Source organism: Daucus carota, chromosome 6 (genome assembly GCF_001625215.2).
Source record: "Daucus carota subsp. sativus chromosome 6, DH1 v3.0, whole genome shotgun sequence".
NCBI classification, from domain to species: Eukaryota; Viridiplantae; Streptophyta; class Magnoliopsida; order Apiales; family Apiaceae; genus Daucus; species Daucus carota.
In genome coordinates, this window is record NC_030386.2 from 25,815,019 (window position 1) to 25,836,791 (window position 21,773).

The 21,773-nt window shown below is 33.4% G+C and overlaps 3 protein-coding genes and 1 non-coding gene across 4 annotated transcripts; 3 read left to right on the top strand and 1 right to left on the bottom strand.

Moving 5' to 3' along the window:
* Positions 1-2,846: 2,846 nt before the first annotated feature.
* Positions 2,847-5,145, top strand: LOC108227707 (plant UBX domain-containing protein 10). Its single transcript, XM_017403009.2, has 4 exons — positions 2,847-3,579; positions 3,944-4,129; positions 4,263-4,448; positions 4,614-5,145. Exons 1-4 carry the CDS (start codon positions 3,016-3,018, stop codon positions 4,839-4,841), a joined length of 1,164 nt encoding a protein of 387 aa, XP_017258498.1. The 5' UTR covers positions 2,847-3,015; the 3' UTR covers positions 4,842-5,145.
* Positions 5,146-10,762: 5,617 nt separating this feature from the next.
* TRNAQ-CUG (transfer RNA glutamine (anticodon CUG)) lies at positions 10,763-10,834 on the top strand. Its single transcript has one exon. It is a non-coding gene; the product is annotated as a tRNA-Gln (tRNA).
* Positions 10,835-11,679: 845 nt separating this feature from the next.
* On the bottom strand, positions 11,680-14,247 carry LOC108226637 (uncharacterized). Its single transcript, XM_017401628.2, has 8 exons — positions 13,395-14,247; positions 13,211-13,244; positions 12,891-13,118; positions 12,673-12,762; positions 12,468-12,533; positions 12,276-12,367; positions 12,142-12,189; positions 11,680-12,038 (listed from the first exon to the last, which is right to left on the bottom strand). Exons 1-8 carry the CDS (start codon positions 13,766-13,768, stop codon positions 11,921-11,923), a joined length of 1,050 nt encoding a protein of 349 aa, XP_017257117.1. The 5' UTR covers positions 13,769-14,247; the 3' UTR covers positions 11,680-11,920.
* Positions 14,248-16,678: 2,431 nt separating this feature from the next.
* On the top strand, positions 16,679-21,107 carry LOC108192956 (triose phosphate/phosphate translocator, non-green plastid, chloroplastic). Its single transcript, XM_017359506.2, has 9 exons — positions 16,679-17,328; positions 17,928-18,050; positions 18,134-18,286; positions 18,520-18,605; positions 18,783-18,867; positions 19,127-19,246; positions 19,356-19,424; positions 20,412-20,541; positions 20,719-21,107. Exons 1-9 carry the CDS (start codon positions 16,945-16,947, stop codon positions 20,787-20,789), a joined length of 1,221 nt encoding a protein of 406 aa, XP_017214995.1. The 5' UTR covers positions 16,679-16,944; the 3' UTR covers positions 20,790-21,107.
* The last annotated feature ends 666 nt before the right edge of the window (positions 21,108-21,773 follow it).

The following is a 21,773-nucleotide window of genomic DNA, read 5'->3' on the forward strand; positions in this document are numbered from 1 at the left end:
CATGTCATTTGCATTAACTTATATCACATATGATTTCATTAATCTGAACAAGAAATAGAAACCTTTTTGTTCAGGGTAGAAGAAATGTGATTCATCTGTTTGGTGAATACATACATAAGTATCAGTTCAGTGAGCAACTACCTAACTGTATATATCTATGATTGAAATGGCTGTAGAGTGGGTGACATGTGCCCTTGCACTCTTACCCAGAGGAGAAAATAAATTGGGGGTCTTCAGTCTACTCTGAGTCTGTTGCTATGGGTCCTCTTTTACAGGTCATTGGAGATGATACATTTTACAAGGCAACATTTTTATTACTACTTACCAGTATATTTTTCTGTTCTTTTCATTTATCTAACTACTCTTTTGTCTCTAATGTTAGCAGGCCCAAACTTCTGTATGCTAGAGACTTCAGTAGATAATCTACTATAATATCAATGCATGCACATGTACTAACTGAATCTTAGGGATAATATATCTGATATCTAAGAGGGGATTAGCTTCTGATCAAGGTATTTATTAATGCTTGATTTTTTACTGCATTGTATGGATTGTATGAATAGAGGGTTAAGAACTAGTTGAATTGGGAGACTCGTTCGTTTTGCTAAGATTCTACTAGGGACAACCGGACAATGTTGGACATGATGCACAAGAGATCCGCGTAAATAGAGGTCTGGGGAAGCTCTTAATGAACGCAACCTTACCTCTTTCATGAAGAGGTTGTGTCCTCTGAAAAATATTATGCCTACTGAATCTGTTGATTTTTTTTTTATTCACTTCCATTGATCTCTCTTAAAATCATCTGGGGGCAATGCAATTGTGAACTAGTGATTGTCATTTTCACCAGCTCCTGCAGGAGTATTTCTTTAGTTTTGCCATCTTCTTTTCAGAAATCCCCACTCATATTGTTATCATTGCCCACCTCCTGTTTAAAGTAAGGGAACTGTTGGGGAACTCTGTCCCATGAAGTAGGGTCATCTTCATATACTACTATACATTAGTCTTTAAAATTGCTTATCTGTGCAAATATGATTCTTCTGTAAAGTGTGCCTCAGAGAATAGATTCCAACTAAAACTCAGATAAGCACCATATGCAAAATACAAAGATGCATTACATATATGATATTTATACAATTATTATAAGTTTTAACTCTTATTTAGAATTTTAGTTAATGGACATCTTCCCTCAAACTTTGTGTTATCGATATGCAGTTTAATTTACTATGGTTCTATAAAGTATAGGAGCCTGCCGGACAATCTTGATTTTTGATGTACCGTCGTCTGTCCAGTTAGACCGAATATTTTTCTGTAGCAGAAGTAGCAAATACTTGTAGACTGATTTGATTTTCTTGATTTTACAGTTTATGTTTCAGTATCTGCACTTTCCTTGTCTGCGATATTTAATTTCTGACCAGTCCATCTAAGAGTGGATCACAGGCTACGGAGAGTCGAACTAGTCCATCTAAAATCTTAAGGTATTAGAGGAAGACCCTGAATGGATCTTATACTATATTTTAACGGTAACTATAGGTAAATTTCGTATTTAGACATGGCCGAAAGTACAAGAAAGGGGATGACCTTTAATATGTGAACTCCAGGTGATGACAGTTTTCATAATTTGTTTGCTACTGCAAATAATATGAAATAGTGCGGTCCTTGCTTGTCCCTAGGACACTGATGATGTTTTTCGTATTAGCAAAGAGTACTGAGACTGTAGTACATTGTACATCATTTTGCTTCCCCTTTGAAATTTCAAGCTTCAAGTCATGCATCACATTTTATATGGTCATAGACAGTGGCAAAGTGCACTCAAAACTCAAAAGACATCTTAGTGGAGCATGGAATATTGGAATGTGATAATGCACTCCAAAGTCCAAATGAGCAGTCCATGACTTTTGAATGCATATTTCTTTTTGCTACATTAGCCCTACAACTTAACAACACTATTTCCAATCTTCTAGTCCAAAAAATGCAGTATTTATATACTCGCAATACCCCGACTTCGTTATAATCTAGATAAGGTTATAATTGAAGGATACCGCAGCATCCATATGTCTAAGTAAAGGTCGAGAGTTCAAGTCTCCTGTATAGGAGCGTAAGTCGTGGCTTAGAACAAAGAAACCTAAGCCACGACTTGAAACAAACTGAGACTAATCTTTACTTCTTGTAAGATTACATAGCTAGGTAAAGTTGTTCAATGTGAACTGGGATCACTCTACTTACAGACAAAAATGTTTGCTGTGAACAACTAACAATATTCTTGCCAAAAGATCATGATAACTGGCCTGCACATACCTTGAGACTATTCATAAAAACTAAAGCAACTCTTAATAGATTTGTTGAAAAAAGCTGTTCACTCAATTTATCATGTACCTAAAGCAACCCTTGTGTAAAGCTGTTCACTGATCCTTGCACAAGACCACTAGAATACAAGTGATAATCATCAACTGAATGATTCTTCTAGTTTTTCTACTATGGTCAATTTTAATTTTTACATAGATCAGAATCTCTTTTACTGTTTTTCTCACTTTTATACAGAATAACTAATGATACAGACAAGAATTGAAAGGCAAAGAAATTCCTAAAGCAACACCTTCTTTAATCAATAACAATTCAAAAGAAACTATAGAAATTCTTTGATGTTCTATCACTTTTGAATTAGAATTTTAAGGCTGTGTTTGTTTCATGAGAAAGATCTTTGTACAAATACTTTACCTTTAATTTTAAGTTGTTCCAAGAGTGTAAGATTAAATATTCCCCACAATGAACTAGAAAGCTATCAGAACATGTTTAAAAGATTAATTTGATGATTTGATTATAAATAAAGTATTGATGATAAAGGGCCTATAGTCATTGAAAACAAGAACAGGCTAAAGAATCCAAAGCTGAAGAACAGTAACCAAAATAGAAATGAACTCTCTGATGCTATTTTCTGATAGGATTTCTGAGACCATGCTATATTAAACATGGAGTAACTTCCTAATTCCATTACATAATTACTAATCTTGCTAGACAATGTCATCAAGGAGAGGAAGTGGAAGATCAATGTTGGAGGCCTCTAACAAAGCAATTTATCGCAGAATGGTAAACTTACCGCGTAATATTTTAGGAGGATTCTCAAGAGTAATGAACCAAGGAATTGATCTTGTGGGGAATATTGGAGGAAGAAGAAACCAAAATCCACCATTGAACTTTCCTCCTGTGCAATATCAGCCTCAGCCTTTAATGATTCAAGAAGAGTGGGCTTTCTTGTCTAACTATGAACAACAATTTGGGACAGTCCATCCCTTCTTCTATGCCTGTCGGTTCATTGAGGCTCTGAAAATAGCTCAAGATGAGCACAAGTTCCTTTTTATGTACCTTCACTCACCTGATCACCCCTTCACACCATCTTTCTGTAAGGAGACCTTGTGTTCTGAAGTAGTAGTGCAGTTCCTGGATGCAAATTTTGTTTCTTGGGGTGGACTTGTTGATAGAGGAGAAGGTTTGCATATGGCTAACACGCTTCGCCCTGCTAGCTTTCCATTTTGCGCTATTGTTGCTCCAGCTCCCGGTGATAACTTAGCTGTGCTGCAACAGGTAATCAATGTTATATATACAATTTTTGACATCTTTCAATCTGTCTGAATCTCTGAGTCTAGAAGAAGGCAGTATTTTTATGGAATGGAATGCATGATTAGTAGTAATTTACTACATTTGAGGATGTTCTGTTATACAGTATAGATATTTTCTTGGAGACAGTCATGGCTTATAACTTATAAGTTATAAGTTTGTATGCTTCAAGCCACAATTTATAATTAAGTGGCAATGTATCAGACTGTGTCATTTGTTAGCAAACAATTTTCCCAAAATGCTAAGGATTTTTGTGAAGTTCAATCTCATTTGAAAGTCCATTAAGGATCTTATATGTTTGACATCATTTAAATGTAACTTGCATATGTAGATAGAAGGGCCAGTTTCCCCAGCTGAACTAGTGGAGATTCTACAAAGAACAATGGAAGAGCAAGGATCTGCCTTTGGTGATGCAGCAAAGGCCAGAGAAGAAGAAGAAAGGAGAAGAGTAGATCGTCGCATAAGGGAAGAACAAGACAATGCATATCTTGCATCCCTGCAAAAGGATCAGGCTATGGTAATATGCATTTCTTGTTATAAGACTATTAATTTTAACAGTTGAATCCAAAGTAAAGTCCGTAACTCCTTTAGAAATGAAGTGAACGGTGACAATAGCTGTTGTCTCATAGATCAATGTCTCTGTTACTCAGGAAAATGAAATGATGAATCTGAAGTTGAAAGATAAAGGCAAGAAACAAGTAGAAGCTTCAAGTATGGAAAAACATGAACAAAATCATAAACCAAATCCTAGTAAGAAGAAGAACAGCAAAGCACCAAAGGTCACCACTACGCACAAAGTTACTTCAACTAACGATAGGGATGCTCCGTTAACTCAGGTATGTTAATTGTTAGTTGTTACCATTGCTAGCATTATATAAACTCAACTCGAATCAAGTTCAAAATATATACTTTATACTACCAACTCGAGGCCTATAGCATTATTCGGCTATGATACCATGTTAAGTTTCCAACCCGATTAAAATGGTTAATTGGGTGAACAGATACTAATAAGATTTCCAAACGGAGAAAGGAGGGAGAAAAGCTTTTCCTGCACAGAGAAAATTGGTGCAATTTATAGATACATTGATTCATTAAACATGGCTGGACTCGGGAGTTACAAGCTGATATCGAGCTTTCCTAGGAAAGTATACGGTGTGGATCAGATGCTAACAACACTCAAAGATGCTGGTCTTCATCCCAGAGCAAGCCTGTTCTTAGAGCTGCCTTGATAGTGACTTAATTTATTGCAGATGTGAAGTCATTATTATCGAACGCTTTTTATGTACACAACCGGAGCATGTTATGAACTACCTGTGGTCTTTTAGGCTGTTCAACTGATGATGAGAAGATAAACCACATGTAAATTAAGAATGCATATCACAAGCTTAAGAATTGAATAACAAATGATCCAACTTGGAAGTTTCTTTCAAGTTCCTTACCTTTTTTCAGTTGGGTCAGGTTGGCGGCATATGTATGCTGGGTTATAACATATTGACGGATATTCAGTATTAGAATTATAACATTTTTTTATAATATTCAGCATTTTATTTTCGCTCAACTAGTAAAATAATGATCGAAATGAATATTTTACATGTTGAATGTAAAAAATAATTGGTAAAAATAATTATAATCCTGACTGTGGATATTTCATCCGATTTATATTATATATTATATAATATATATTATATAAGAGGTCTCATGCAATGTGATAAATTCTCCAAATCAGGACTTTACATACTTAATTTATTCCTAACTTTATAATCTTTTTTTATATCTTGGAATAGAATTTTAAACTCTGATATACCAAGATAAAAATGAAATTAATGTCCAAATTAAATATAAAAATAAAATCGACACACATTCAATCACCAAGGCCATGAGCCCAGTCCCCGTAAACAAGTCGGGCCGAATCCAGTTGATTCAAAAATTTTGGGTGTGTTCTAATTGTGTTCATGTTGGACAAATATATTAAAAGCTTTAGATCAAATTAAAAATCTTATTGACTTGCATGGCTAAGAAAATCTTTGGACGTGTTAGTTAAAAATTATTGGCAAAACTGTAAATTTACAAAACATTGTGTTCTGATAAAAATGATTATATTAATTAATTATATTTTAAAAATTAAATTATTTTACTATGATAATTGATGATACATAATTTTGTTACGTGGATGTTTGTTTAGGACTTATAAGTCCAGCTTCTGGATTATAAGTTATGAGCACTTATTCGTACTGTTTGTGTAATAAGTTAAGAAGTACTTGTAAAAATTTAGGAATTCTAGCTTTTGTTTCAGAGTTTCTACTTATTTCCCAAACATTTTAATTACTTATAAGTCTTATCTTGCTTCTAACTTCTATTCCACTTATTTATTTTAAGAAAGAAGCACTTATTTTAAGCTCACCCAAACGGCCCCCGCAAATCTTTAGAAGTTGACCAAATACAAACAAAATAAAATTATTTATCATACTTTTTTAAGAGGAATTTCCATTAAAATGCACAGTTTTTTTTTTGTTTTGCATATTCTCGGTATATTTATTAATGACCTGCAAACCTAAATATTTGCTAAAGATTTTGTAGTACCGGAGATGTTTAATAAAATATACTCCCTCCATCCCAAATTAGATGAGCTAGTTGACTTCCGACACACACTTTAAGATCCATTGATCGCATAACTACATTATTTATTTTTAAAATTTTACTTTTGCAAATAAAAATTTAGATACGAAATTTTCGTTAACAAAAAAAAATCAAAAAATTAAAATTCAGAACTAGACGGTTAATGCACATAAAGTTACATGATCAAAGTCAACTAGTTCATTTAATTTAAGTTCATTTAATTTGGGATGAAGGTAGTATTAGTACTTGTTTGCAAACATCTAAGTTGGTCACAAAATTTTATTTTAGTTGGGAATATAAAACTGACAAGCACTTGTGGACTTAAGGTTCACAAGTTTATCTCCCTCGTTATTTAATTTCTTGAGGTGCGTTGTTACTTGTTAGTGACTCGATGAGGAATCTTAAAGGAATCTCAAGGATAGGGTACTGGGATCAAAGATCACATAGATCAAGAGGTCCAAGGGAAGATCATCAATATACATGCAGTGATGACGAAAAAAACATTTATCCCCTAAAAACCAAGAAATGTTCAAAGATCAAAAGTCAACCCCACTACAAACTAACCGAACTCAACCAAACTCCACCAACCAGAAATGGTAGAAAGAAATTAAGAAAAAATGAAAGAATGTCTGCTTAAAGAAACCAAGAAGCAAGTGCACTTAGGTAGATCCAACTTCTAGATTAAGCCAGCAAATTAAAGCACACTTAATATGATATAAGTGCTCAAATACTTGTTTTCATCTGCGCAAAAGATGGCCACTTTGCTCACTTTCATGAGTAGCAAGCGGATGGAAGAGTTTTGCACTCATTTCATATGATATTTTCACAAATCAGAAGATAAATTACTGAGGAGGAGGATCAAATATCAATACATGATGAGTAGTATACTTGTTGACATGAGTTTCATTTTACATGTATAGTAAGTTGATATAAGAACCTTATGATACCATAAATGGAAAGAAAGAACCAAAAAAAAAAAAAAAAAGACAAGGCAAGCTAAGAAAAGTGAGATCTAGAAAAAAGACAGAGGCTTATAATTGGAGGCGGATGTGTGAGGTTTGTAGTTAGGGTTTTGCTTTTTATAGAAATTTTGATGTTTCCCTACTTGCTTTGCTGCCACTTGCCTACCCAAGTACCCATAAATATGATGTTACTTAAATATTTCTTACTCTAATTAAATAGTACTCCTATGTAATTACATGTTTGTTTTTCAATTTTTTCCTTTTCTCCTTATATGGGTTGCGGGATTTTCTTTTTTCACCAACTAGTTGAGAAGCCGCGCGTTGCGGCGGCCTATAAAAATTATAGGGAAAATAGATTTTTTTGTCACCGAACTTATTATGTTTTTAGAAACTTGTCACTCAACCAATTTTTTTTTCCTTTTAGTCACTGATGTTAGGTTCGGAATTTTTTTTGCCACTAAAGTTAGGTTCGGATTTGATTATTACCATTATATTAATTTGTTGTAGTATTATTAAAATATAGTGATAACCTGTAATATTTTGATGATTTGATATATGTTTATATCTATATATAGTACTTTTATGTACCAAGATCGTTTATTTTCGGTGATAAGAGTTAAACACGCATTTTACGGTTTCTAAAAGTGTACTCTCTTAAATTATTTTATTTTTTCTTTTGAATAAAAATTTAGTGTTTGAATTTTTATACGCAAAAAGAAAATCTCATAAATCATGGAAGATTAAGTTTTCCTCTCTATTTATTTATCTTTATCTTGAAAATTATAATAAGATAAAGTTATTAAAAATTATGAGGATAAATTTAAGAGAGATCTTAGGCCGAACTAGGTGATTGAAACTTTAATAGTGAAAGATGATGCATCGTATCACTCAATTAGACTTTATTTTATCGTGAAGAGCATGAATTATTTGAAGTCAATGATTCCATACTAATGATTTAATGAATTTCTAGAATTCTAATTACGATTTTTCCTGATTTTAAAATTATATCACCTCATTTTATGTTATTATTGCTATATACAAAGATATAAACATACATCATATTATCAAAAAATTATATACTATCACTATGTATTAATGATGCTACAAACAATTATCACAATGCTAATAATCATATCCGAACCTAAGTTAGTGACTAAAAACAAATCCAAACCTAACATCAGTGACTAAAAGGAAAAAAAATTTAGTTGAGTGACAAGATTCTAAAAACATAATAAGTTCGGTGACAAAAAAATCTATTTTCCCAAAATTATATTAACGATCTAATATTAATATTTGTAGAATGTAATAATTTTGTGGCTGTATATAAAAAATATATTAATGATTAAAAATTAATATTTGTAGGATAAATTAAATTTTATATTATAAAAATCTAGATGTAATGCCAATACTAATATATAAAATTGCAAAATTAGACTATAATTCATGTTGAAAATAAATTTCTACACGTAATTAACAATTTAAAGCACGACAAATCTTAATTTTATTTGTGTTTTTTTTTTTGAAAAGTAATCATGTTCTTACATTGTCACCTTCCTCCAATTTTTTGGGATTGATTGTGCACAAAAACATCTAACTTAAATTCGTGCGATAGCGGTCTATAACTACCCTTACTTGCAACAATCTTTATTTTTTAATACTGTATGAACAGTCTTCACTTAAAAGTTGTTTGAACGGAGCAAACAGATAATGCATGAATAATATTTTCTTGTGTGCAAAGTAAATCATATAAAAATTAACAGCAACAAACATGTCCGATGAACAAAACAAATTTTATAAAAGAATAACCAACAAACATACATCACTAATAGTTAATTTATTGATATCATCCATCAATATCATGTCAAGATTATATTCTTCTCCGGTGTTTGGATTTGTCGACTCCCACATAGCAGTCTATAACTACCTTTGCTTACAACAACCTTTATTTTTTTTTAATACTGTATAAACAGCCTTCACCAGAAGAACGGCAACACCGAGTTAGAAATCGAGCAATAGAATTATCACCAGAGAGAGCTAGGGTTGTGATACTGAGAGAGAAGGTTGTGTTAGGGTTGTGATACTGAGAGATAAGGTTGTGTTAAGATGATCCAAAACCCTACAACCTATAGAGGTATTTATAGGTGCAGAGAGACTTGTGTGCTACTCTTTCCCATAATTAAATAATCTGAAACAAAATTAGATTAAAATTTTCAAGCTACTATATTCCGTAAATAATCTGAAACAAAATCAGATTCTGAAACTTGCTTCTAATATATCCGAAACTAAAAAAGGCAGTTCTAATTTTTGATATTTTTCATCTAAAAATTTCTGAAAATTAGAAAATTAGAAAAATAAAACGGAGTGATGTGAGAGACGCCACCTACACGCCCCTCGCTCCTCCTTTATATAGAAACAAAATAAAATTAAAACTTTCAAGCTACTATATTCCTTAAATAATCTGAAACAAAATCAGATTATATAGAAACAAAATCAAATTAAAACTTTCAAGCTACTATATTTCATAAATAATCTGAAACAAAATCAGATTCTGAAACTTACTTCTAATATATCCGAAACTAAAAAAAGTAGTCCTAATTTTTTGTATTTTTCATCCAAAAACCCCTCGCTCGTCCTTTATATAGAAACATAATCAAATTAAAACTTTCAAGCTACTATATTCCATAAATAATCTGAAACAAAATCAGATTTATATAGAAACAAAATCAAATTAAAACTTTCAAGCTCCATAAATAATCTGAAACAAAATCAGATTCTGAAACTTGCTTCTAATATATCCGAAACTAAAAAAAGTAGTTCAAATTTTTGGTATTTTTCATCCAAAAATTCCAGAAATTAGAAAAATAAAACGGAGCGATGTGAGAGGCGCCACCTAGACGCCCCTCGCTTCTCCTTTATATAAGTATGTTGATTTAAACAGCTTATTTTTATTTATGACCTTTTATATAAGTTTTTAATTCCGTAGAATTTAGCAGAAGATTATGGGGCCGTTTGGCTTAACTTAAAAGAAGTTATTTATTGCTTAAAATAAAGAAGTGAATTATAAATGATAAGTAGTCGTGAACTTATAAATTGATTAAGTGTTTGGATGATTAAACAAATAAGCAACTGTGGCAAGAGAAAAAAATTACACATGGGAGCTTCTTACTTCTTTCCACATAACCCACGGTAAGCCCATGAAACTTATTTGCCATACATTCATGGAGAAGTAGAAGCTAGCTTAAAAACAAAAAAAGCAAACTTTTTTGTCGGCCAAACACCCACTATAAGTCAAGTTCCGGCTCCCTGTTAAAAATTTATTAGCATAAGGAAAACCTAACTCACATATAAAAAAATAATGTTTATATATAACTAATTAACGAGTAAAAACCAAAAATAAGTTTAAAAATCATATTATAATATATATTAACCGTCCAACTATGACCTAAGTCCTTTACATGTAAAATGGTCAAACTAATGTCCACTTGCACCTAATAATAAAATATTATTTCAGACGGCAAGTGGTCATTATCTTTGTTGATGTAATTTATTAACAATAAGAAATCAGACATCATGGTTCTATGGTCTAGCGGTTAGGACATTGGACTCTGAATCCAGTAACCCGAGTTCAATTCTCGGTAGAACCTCCTTTTTTTAAAGATTCCACTTCTGTATACTTGACAATCTCCTCATTTATACCAAAGTTGACTCCAGTAAAGTTCGGTTTTTATACTGCATAGTAAAACTCTCTCTAGACACCCTGAAAATTTACATGAAGACGGTTTGTAACTTGTAATCCTGGAAGTTGCAACAATTTTCATTAACCAGCACCTGAGCACAAGTAATTCTAGTGACTTCGTTCAAGCAGCTCAGTAATTATAGTTCTCTTCTTCTTTTTTCCAGCTCCTGTCCGGTGCATTGGATTGAATATAGGAAACAATTTCCGTTCAGGGACCTCTGAAATCAACTCTATAAATAGTTGCGAGACAATAAGAAGATTCGGAACCACCATATATTCACTATTTGTTCATAATTTCTAGCTATTCTTCATGGTTCTTTAATAAAAGCTTTATCAGGACAAAGTTTAGTTGGTTAAGCTCAACTCACTTTTTAGATCATGATGCTTATTGATTCTTGGATTCGAGGATATGAACTATCAAAAAATGAGTGCGAGGAAAGCTCATGCTGTCCTGAACATTAAAGATTTCCAACTATGTTCAGAACATGTGAGGAAAGCTCATGTTTCAGATTAAATATTCAGAGTTTCAGACTAGAATTTCAGTGAGAGAAAACAAGAAGCGTTGTATGATTTTAATCTACTTTTGACAAGATCATTGCCTTTAGCATGTCAGCATCCACCTTATCTGTACCAACACAGACGACAGAGGCTCCACAACAGAATTTTGTCCCTCTTCGTATCAGAATTCGAATTTACTCCCCTCTGTGAATTCCATGATTGGATGTCTAGCCTAGCTTATATCGGAAATGTAGGTACTTAAGTACTTATCATTCAAAGGTACCATTATCTCGGATACAAGGGATATATACATTACATTGCTTCTAATTCCATAAACAAAACTACTACAAATCTCTTCGTGTAACTTCTGCAGACATATTTGCAGCCTCTGTTGTGCATTCTAATCATGTGCAGAACGTACAAGCTTTAGCTCTCCATGTGAGAAAATTTGATTAGTTTTCACATCAGTGATGTGCCATTGCTAGAGCAATCCAAACTAGTACACATATTGGTAGGACTGACCAAATAATCTTGGAAACGTCAAGTGTTTGAGCTTTATTATCAACACGAAAGCACCATAGCATGGTATATGTAACAGAGCAATCGACAAGTACCTGCAATTTTCAGTTATTTAACATAAGATTAGTTTTTTCATTACTATGATCGTTGAATGCAAAAAGTACATTATAAAAGGTGTTAAGATTTGATAATTCTCACCATAGGGGAGCATATGAATTTGATAGATCAAGAAATGGATATGGCCACCTGATTTAAGGAGAAAAAAGCATTAAGAATTCGCAAACATCTGAAACAGAAAAATACTGGAGAAGTTATAGAGAGGAGTTTCTTACCAAGTTGACAAAGCTGAGTGTAAGATCCACTGGAAAATAACATATACAGTTGTCCACAAGAAGAAATATGCAATTCGAAAACAAGGAAACCGCTGAAATATATTTCAAACGTAAGGAAAGAGCATGTATTATAAGAAGTTGCAAACCATGAAAAGCTAACTGTCCCAATTTAGGTCTCGCGCTGCAACTTACCAAGCAATTTAATGCAGCCTCACCAAGCAGAAAAACAACATTGACCGAGTGCATACTTATTAGTAACTGCAGAAGTATATTTCAGAAAGTTAAAGAAGAGTGTTTAATATTTAGCAGCATATTCAATAGTAGAAGCGCGTTAAAGCTTAGTAGCTTCCAGTTTTTCTTAGTGATACCTAGATGAAGCACATCAGAATATACTTACAACATTCAAATGGTAATCTTTGCGGGTAAGAAATGGCACAATAATGAGCCAAAACACACAGTCTGTTAGCAGCACGGCACCTGCATTCATCTGTTTGCCAGGGAGATGAAAATATGAGAAACAAATTATTCACAACATATATAAATTGACTTTAAAATCAAGTTTTCATAGTTTTATTAGTAGTCCAACTTGATTGTATGAAATCACAGAGGATTTACCTGGAAAATAACTTGAAAAACGTAGCCCATCAAGCCAGCAATTTCACGATCTTGTCCATTTCTAGCAGATTCTTTAGTAGAAGTTGCAGTATTAGTAAAATTTGGGGGTCCAGAAGTATGCAGAGTGCCTTTCTCAACTTCTCCCTCCATCTCAAGGTTAGCAATTCTTTCATCGTCCACTTTATTGTGGTGCTTGTAGCATCCATTAATAGATAGCAAGGATCCGAGCTACAATGTGAAATCAAAAACATTAATAAAATAAGACATTGCAATATAATGTCAACAACGAAAGCAAAACCAGAGAAGGTTGTTAAACATACCCCAAAATAGATGGTTATCAAAGTAAACGTCCATCTGTTCCAAAAACCAATATCAGTGATAATAACTATTTTTAAAATGCTATAAGGTGCTATTTATGAGGAATCTATTTGGGCAGAAATAATAATATCTCATATTCGGGATCACATGCAGCAGCTGGGATCTTGAGAGAAATTGACCACTTACTGAGAGTAGTAGCAAAATATGTTGCCACCATCAACTGCACCATTTAAACTCAGCATTATCAGAAGCACGAAAAAGGCAATTAGACGATATACAAGCAACCACACTGGATGCACTCCTCTGAGGCATGGCTTCCAGAGTTCATCCTCATACAACACACCTCCAGAAGTTTTACCTTCCTGAGTTTCCCTCCTTTTACTTCTTGAATTTGGAGGGCCTTCATACCTTGATATCAGGAAGGCTGCCAATGAAATAGAACTTATAATCCAAAGTGCACAAATCAAGACCCTCCAATTCAGCCAGTAGCCTGGGGTTATTGTGCTCGTGGTCATTACTGGATTCCAAGAAGTTTGTGAGGACCCTGTTAGCACACTCATTATGTTACTAGACTCTTGTTCTCTATTTCGAGGTTTTTGAATAATGACTTATCCTCTCGTAGAAACACTTATAACATCATTCACTATCAGTATTCATCAGTAGCCAAGATTTTGAACTTTAAGAAGGCATTTGTACTTAGACTAAAATAAATTTAAAAATATGTACAAAATGCATCAAATTTAAAGATTAAAACTGAGGGAACTAAGTTTATAACTGAAAGGAAAGCGGAGGAGAGAAAAGTTGGAGAGATGCTCACAGGGGAAAGCATGCCCCTGCAGAATGCAGTTGGTATGTAGTGGTGTGCAGAAGAAGAGATGCTTTGCTTCATTACATATTTGAATACAAACAAATAAAGGAAGAAAAAGAGATTTTAAAAGGATGTAATGCTTTGGACCTATTATGCTTTATTTTCTCGTCCCCATGAAATCTTATAACTAATTAACTATGGACCTGTCTGTCGCAAAGTCCTGTGTGGTCATAGATTCCCATGTTAATATGTCATTCTGCAGGTTTAAATACTAATTGATGTACTGCGCCATGGCTAATTAAGTATTCGAGATGTCATTTGGCTTTAACACCATGTCTGATTTACGTTTAACACAACACACACATTACACAACTTCAAGAGTAAAACTGTACAAGTCAATATGCAGAAAGCAAAATGTATGTCTAACTCATGAATCAAATCAATACGAAGAACTGAGCAAGTAAAGAGGCATACGGGACTTTAATGATTCGAACTCACAACATTATGCAGAAAAATCCGAATAAGATCGTTTTAGCTACTCAAATTTCTGTCAAATTGTAAAATAGTCAGTACTAGACTACAAGTCGTAAAATCAAGCAAGATCAACCTCTGGATTATAGAATCAACTGGAGAAGGCGGGCCACCAAGCCCGCATCTACATTTTTCATAATATTCCGGTACATCTATTATGTATTTAGGGAGATGGTTTCCGACACGTGATTGTTAACAATAATGTATATGTGGTATTTTATTTTACTGCACAAATAAGAAAATCCCAGAATAAGTGTCTAAACCGTGGATAAGACTTGGACCCGTGTATTTACCCAGGCATGAAGCTTTTCTCCTACGATTTCTTTTCCCACTAAACAGAGCAGCCTTGGTTAAATAATTTAGTGTTTTCACTTCCCGAGTAGTAAACTTTTTAGAGGAGAAGATGGATGGGATCCACCTCTATTTTATTAGATGCATCCATCGAAATCCCTGATGAGATGCTTTTGGAATAATACAAACGAATGAGGGTAGCTTATGTTTGTCTGCTGCGTTGTCCGATACCCATTTTCTAAGCCTACAAGTTAAAGTAAAAAAAACTTACATCCCCATTCCAGGCCCCTCGGAGTCTTATGCTTAAATTCATTTGCAGACCTTAGTTTGATGGATTGGACACACACATATATCTCTGTTTTCGAATGTTTTTGTTGCAATATTTTCTTGGCTAGCATCTCAAGCATGCACAGTGATTTTGCAGTAACATGAATAATTTATGCATTAATATTATATATTTGGAATTTAATCGAGTTTGTACCTGTCAGTTCCATGGTAGGTGCAGTGCACAGTAACTTCTGCAATTGAAAGAAGTGAACACTTTATGGATTTAAAGGGTAGGTGAAATAACATGAATTCTTCATGCAGATTGTTGTTTTTGTTTTTCAGTAGATGAGAAACGATGGGAACAAAAGTAGGACAGTAATTTATGTGTTTTTCCCTGTATAACAGGCTAATTAACAAAAGCAATATACACAGATGGTAAGCTGTCACCGTAACACTGCTTATTCAGCTTTGCGTATTAAGATCACCTCTATTTATTCAGTTTTGCGCTTAAGATCACCCCCAATACATGACAATGATGTTATAACTTTTGTATAGTAGTTTTCTTATAAACGACTCCATATCATATGCAGTGTGTATCACAGGAGAGTTCAGTATTAAATCCTTAAAACCTATTATGTTAGGAGGAAAGTTTTTCATCATCTTATAAACACTTGTGTATCTCCGTCTAAGCACGAGAAGTGAGAATATTACATATATAATACACTTATTTTGATGTTAAAGCGAAAATTTATATAGTATATCTCAAAGTCAAGCTCACAATTATTGAAATTTTAAATTTTAAAATCAAAATTAAATTGACTAAATTTTGATCACAAATTATATAAAATATATTTAATAAAATTTAAAATTTATATCATTATAGCATAGATCTATTCTACTTTAAAATATATTTTTGCAGTTTTTTGAGATAATTAATAATATCTTTTTAATTATCGATCAAACTTTAATCAATTTAGTGATATAATAGTCAAAACAAGACACATATTAAGGAGGAATTAATAAGTTTGAGATAGTTTAAGATATTAGTTTATGTAATAGCGTTTATATTATTAGAGAATAGAAAATAGTGAAATAAACAGAATTAATAGTGTTTTATATTACTAAAAATTATTATTATTTTGTCACAAGATACTTTCTCGTATAATGAATTCTATCAGAATACAATAACCGGTGTCAGGAGTTTCTTTCGTTCAACAAAGTTTATCAAACCCTCTGCAGAGATGATAGAATACACTTAGATAATAAAATTTTAATGTTCGATAGAAAATATTCATAAAAGGTTCCGTTATCATTCTTTCTTCTACTCGCTTTTCCTGAAAGATACAATACAAATAAAAGAACATAATAAGTTTATACAGCCAGTAAAATAATAAAACTATTTAAAATGACAGAGAAAAAAAGTCAAATTAAAAAATTACTAATTTAAAAAAATGGATGAGGCACCGTAGACCGAGTACAAGTAGGTTTTTATTTGAAATGAGCACGAAAGTGGAAAATGAAAAATGACATTAGGTAGGTTTACATAAATGGGTTTTACATATAAAGCCCAATCGGGTGGAAAAAGGCAAGAGCAAGCCGAAAAAAAGCAAGGAGCTGGATGGCAAAGGAGGGCTGAAATACCAAGAATATCCCACCTTACATAAATCTCCCCTCCGCCTTTCTGTCACTTCCTCCACTTAAATCTTTCCACCAACCCCTCTCCTAACTCTCTCGACGGAGTCCCCAAAGCCCTCATTCACATCACATACACACACAAATCTCTCTCCCAATCTCTCTCTCTCTCTCTCGCACACAAAATACAGATTCTAAATCTCGAAAATGCAGAGCTCTGCGTTTTCTCTCTCCCACACTCTCCCCACACCAAACCCTCACAAACTCTCACATCCTTCACTTCACAGATTCAATCCTCTCATCTCCAAATCCGTTTCTTTCAATCCTCTCACTACTTCTTCTTCGTCTTCTCGTCGCTTTCCTTCCTTCTCGTGCTCTTCTTCTCCGAGACTCAACGGTTGGATTTCAACTCCCGAGCCTGCGAAAGAACGCCAATCGGATAGTCTACAGCAAGTTAAAGCAGCTGATTCGATCTCCGAAAGCGCTGACGATGAGGCCTCTAAGTCCAAATTCAAGGACACGTTGGTGCTTGGCTCGCTCTTTGGCCTTTGGTACCTTTTCAACATCTACTTCAACATTTACAACAAGCAGGTAGTTTTCGAATCTCGATTCACGTTTTTTATGCTTAATCTCTCGATTATTCAATTGTAGCGCCGTTGTAGTTAGTTGCATTTCTATGCTTCAATTATGAAACTATTTAATTATGGTAAAATTGTTAGGGAGTAGGATTATGTAGTTATTTGCATTTAATGCTTCAAGCAGTCCAGCATTAGATTTCCTTGTAATATTGTTGTTGTCAATTGTGTCACAACTTGCAATTTCTCTATAAATGCTCGAGGATTAGATTCCCGTATTGTAATTGCTTTATAGTCTGCACATAAATTGATCAACCTCAGATTCTGTGTATTTATATGACATGTGTCACAGAAAGATGGACAAGTTGTAATTTTTATGTTGTATATGCAATCAAGCAAAAGTATGTATAAGTATTTAACATTTTCAAAAAACAGTAAACCGCTCAAGCCTTCATATTGTTATTGCTTACACAGTGCAAATATGTTATATCAATTTCAATTTCTTCATATATGTTCATGCGTGCCCTGATTTGACAGTTGGAAAACAATGTGATAATATAATTTGTTTTGTTGATGTTGATGAATCAGAGATGTGGTTTATTATGTAATATGTAGGTGCTCAAAGTGTTCCCATATCCGGTAACAGTGACCACTGTTCAATTTGCTGTGGGATCAGTCCTTGTTCTTTTCATGTGGACAACTAATCTTTACAAGCGTCCAAAAATAACCGGCGCACAGGTAAAATGTAGTCTGTTAATCTGGTTCCTTTGATGTTAACTTTAATTTGTGATACTGACCCTGTCCATTACATTTGCTGCTAGCTTCTAGCAATTCTTCCACTGGCAGCGGTGCACACATTGGGAAACCTGTTTACTAATATGAGCCTCGGAAAAGTTTCTGTCTCGTTTACTCATACAATTAAAGCTATGGAGCCTTTTTTTTCAGTTGTTTTGTCAGCAATGTTTCTTGGGGAGGTGGGAATCTTCTAATGATTATATTTATTATCAATACTACACATTGTATGTAATTTCACGATAAAAGTTTATGTAGCTCTAGCTCATATATATGTATATATGTTGCTTTCAGTTAAGTGATGGTTTTCCTTGCTATAATGTAATATTAATTGCTAAATAAAATAAAACATATATATTTACTGTTGATATGGAATTGGCTTTACTTTAGTTTTCTTATCATTCTCGTTCCACAGGTTCCAAGTATATGGATAATTTCGTCGCTTTTACCAATTGTTGGGGGAGTAGGACTAGCATCAATGACTGAGGCATCATTTAATTGGTAAAGGGTCCAATAGTACACATGTGTTTTACTTTTGATTTTTTTCTCTACTCTAAACATACAGCTGATTAAGATTTTTATTAAAGAATTGAGGACGCATATTAAACTGTATCAAAGATAGTGTCTAACTTATAATAAGATGGATAATATTAACATCTTTAATGTGTCTGCTAACAGGGCAGGATTTTGGAGTGCCATGGCTTCTAACTTGACCAATCAGTCTCGAAACGTCCTTAGCAAAAAGTTCATGGTTAAGAAAGAGGTATCTTTGTATATTAGCATCTGTTTGCACATAGCTGAGTACAAGTTGGATGGATATTATAAGACTGACTCTAGATGTTGTCATTATTTTCTTAAAAGGAATTGGTAGAGGAACCAAAAATAATACATTTTTTCTATATGAAGTTTGTTATGAATACTGTAGTTATTACAATTTGCGAAAGACCCAATATCGAAATGGTCTTTTGCTTTTTATTCAGTCTCACCTTCTCACAAATAACCATACCATGTATCGTGTTCAGGAATCATTGGACAATATTACTTTGTTCTCAATAATAACAATCATGTCCTTCTTTCTGTTGGCACCTGTTTCAATTTTCATGGAAGGGGTCAAGTTTACTCCTTCATACCTGCAATCTGCTGTAAGTAATTTGCAAATTCAAATGTTCTTTGCACAAAGAGCTTGTTTGACCTTTGAACAGGAACATCTTTTGCATTTCTAGCCGTTAATTCTTCATTGTTACTTGACAGGGATTAAATGTCAACCAAGTTTACACTAGGTCATTTATTGCTGCACTCTGCTTCCATGCTTACCAGCAGGTAAGCTCTTAGATACCTTGATATGCTTTGTAAGAGTATCGTTTTAGTCATGAAGTATGACCTTGTTTAAACATTTATCTTAGCTGATACAAGTTGGGGTCTTCTGAATTGCTAACTATAAATTGGATAAAATTAATGCACATATCTTGTAACCAGAAAAGGAATGTGTATGGAGCTTTAGCCCCGGCCATGACCTACCACTTCTCCATACTGCTCGTAATTTGTGGCGATATGCTTTTATTACTGAAATTCAAGTGCAAACGGCAAACCTGTTTTCTTAGTCTCATAGAGTTCCTATATTAACCAATTTTAATACCTTTCTTGGAAACCTTTTGTTATGTTTAAGTTGAGCTCTCTCCTGGTTTTGGGACTCTGGGGTGGATGTTTTATCAACTTCTTTGACACAGATTAATCGTAGGTATGCTTGTAGATAAAATGAAAAGTTCAACGGAGCCAGCCAATGAAAATTACTAGTTTATCTGCTTTTAGAATAACATAGAAGTGGGGAGTTATCGGATTCAGTTACAGGGGAAGATAAAATCTTTTCGAAACATAGGGCTAGGAAGATGCAATTGAACAATATATGTAGAGAGCGAGGTCTGATAAGAGGGGCAGCTACTCAAAGCACTCAATGATTTAGAATTGTGATTTTCTTTTTATATGAAGCCTTTCTCGTTAGCTGCATCTAGTGGGCGGAGTTTCATAAAAACTGATCAAATATAGCATGTCACTCTCTGTAATAAACTTACACTTGATAATCTTCTGTGAAACTCCAAATAAAGAATCTGGTTCTTACTCTAGCCTTTTTACTAATAATTTCATAATTGTTTTTGACATTTGAGCAAATGATACATGCAGTTTTAAGATGATAATACAAGTAATGATAAAATGCAGTTTTAAGTAAATAATGCAAGTAATGAGATAAGCTCTCAATAGAACTCCACAAGAGTTTGTCTCTAATGTTTCTATTGTGCATTTTATGTGCAGGTCTCATATATGATATTGCAGAGGGTATCTCCAGTAACCCACTCAGTAGGAAACTGTGTAAAGCGGGTGGTGGTCATCGTGACCTCTGTTCTTTTCTTCCGTACACCTGTATCACCCATCAACTCTCTTGGTATGTTTAAAAGATTCTATAATTTACATCTTATGACATTACTTGTGTGGTAAAGAAAAAAGAGACATTGTAATTTAATTGCACGAGCTCTCTACTTTCACTCCTTTTATAGTGTAAGCCACTAGTAAGTCTCATTAGCTCCTCTATCTAATTAAATATTTTTGCGTCTTGGTGCAGGAACCGGAGTGGCTCTTGCTGGAGTCTTCCTGTATTCAAGGGTAAAGCGCATCAAGCCAAAGACAGCTTGAAGTTTGCATTGCACAAGACTTCCACACAGCAGCTCAAGACTGCATGAAGTTCGTTATTGCTGGAAAGTTTTGCATGTACCAGTTAGTCAGTGGTGAGAAAGCCCTTGAAGAATCTGCTTGTATTTCAGTTTTAATCTTTCCTTTATGGACAGTTTTTACTCTTGTATTAGTTCATATCTCGTATTTCACTCTGTGTAGCTCCCAGTCGACTTGCGGTCATTTAAATGCAAAATGTCTAGCCCGCCCATTTTTGCAAGGATGTAGTCTTTTGAGAAATGAATTTAAATTACTCAGTTGGTTCATTATATTATTATTATATATGTTTGCTCTGTAGATGGATTTACAAATCATTCAAATGAATTTCTGATCATTGATTCACTAATTTTTTAATTTTAATTTTTTTTATATTTTCTGCTGTTGCTAACAAAGAGTCGGATAATTTTCAAAAAAAAAAAAAAAACAAAAACAAAGAGTCGGATAGGAGAGACTCTGCATATTGTAATAGATCTATTTATGTTATTATTAATCTTTACTGTTTTACAACTAAACAATAAATTGCAAGCGTTTCCACTGTCCCTTTGCCCTTACCAAAGAGAGAACGATTTGTGTTTACATTTAGACTTGGATTGTTGTATCAGTCTAAATCTATTAAAAAATTTATTTACTAAATTTGTAAAAGTAATTATTTAATTTTCCTAGATTTAGAACGAATTGGATCTTGAGAACGAACTGGATCTTGAGTATAAATATAGATTAATCGGTGTTCAACTCTGATTCATGTAATATAACGAATTTAGATTTTCGGATATATGTTGGACCTATTATATAAAAGTATTTATTGAAGCTGAAAATTTATATAAAATTTTTGTATTATATTCAAATATCTGATTATATTTAATTGAAATTAGTCAAAAATTAGTGATTTTTTTTAACTTTATAAAATGATGAATTCTGCGAATTATTGAATGTATTTTATATTTTATA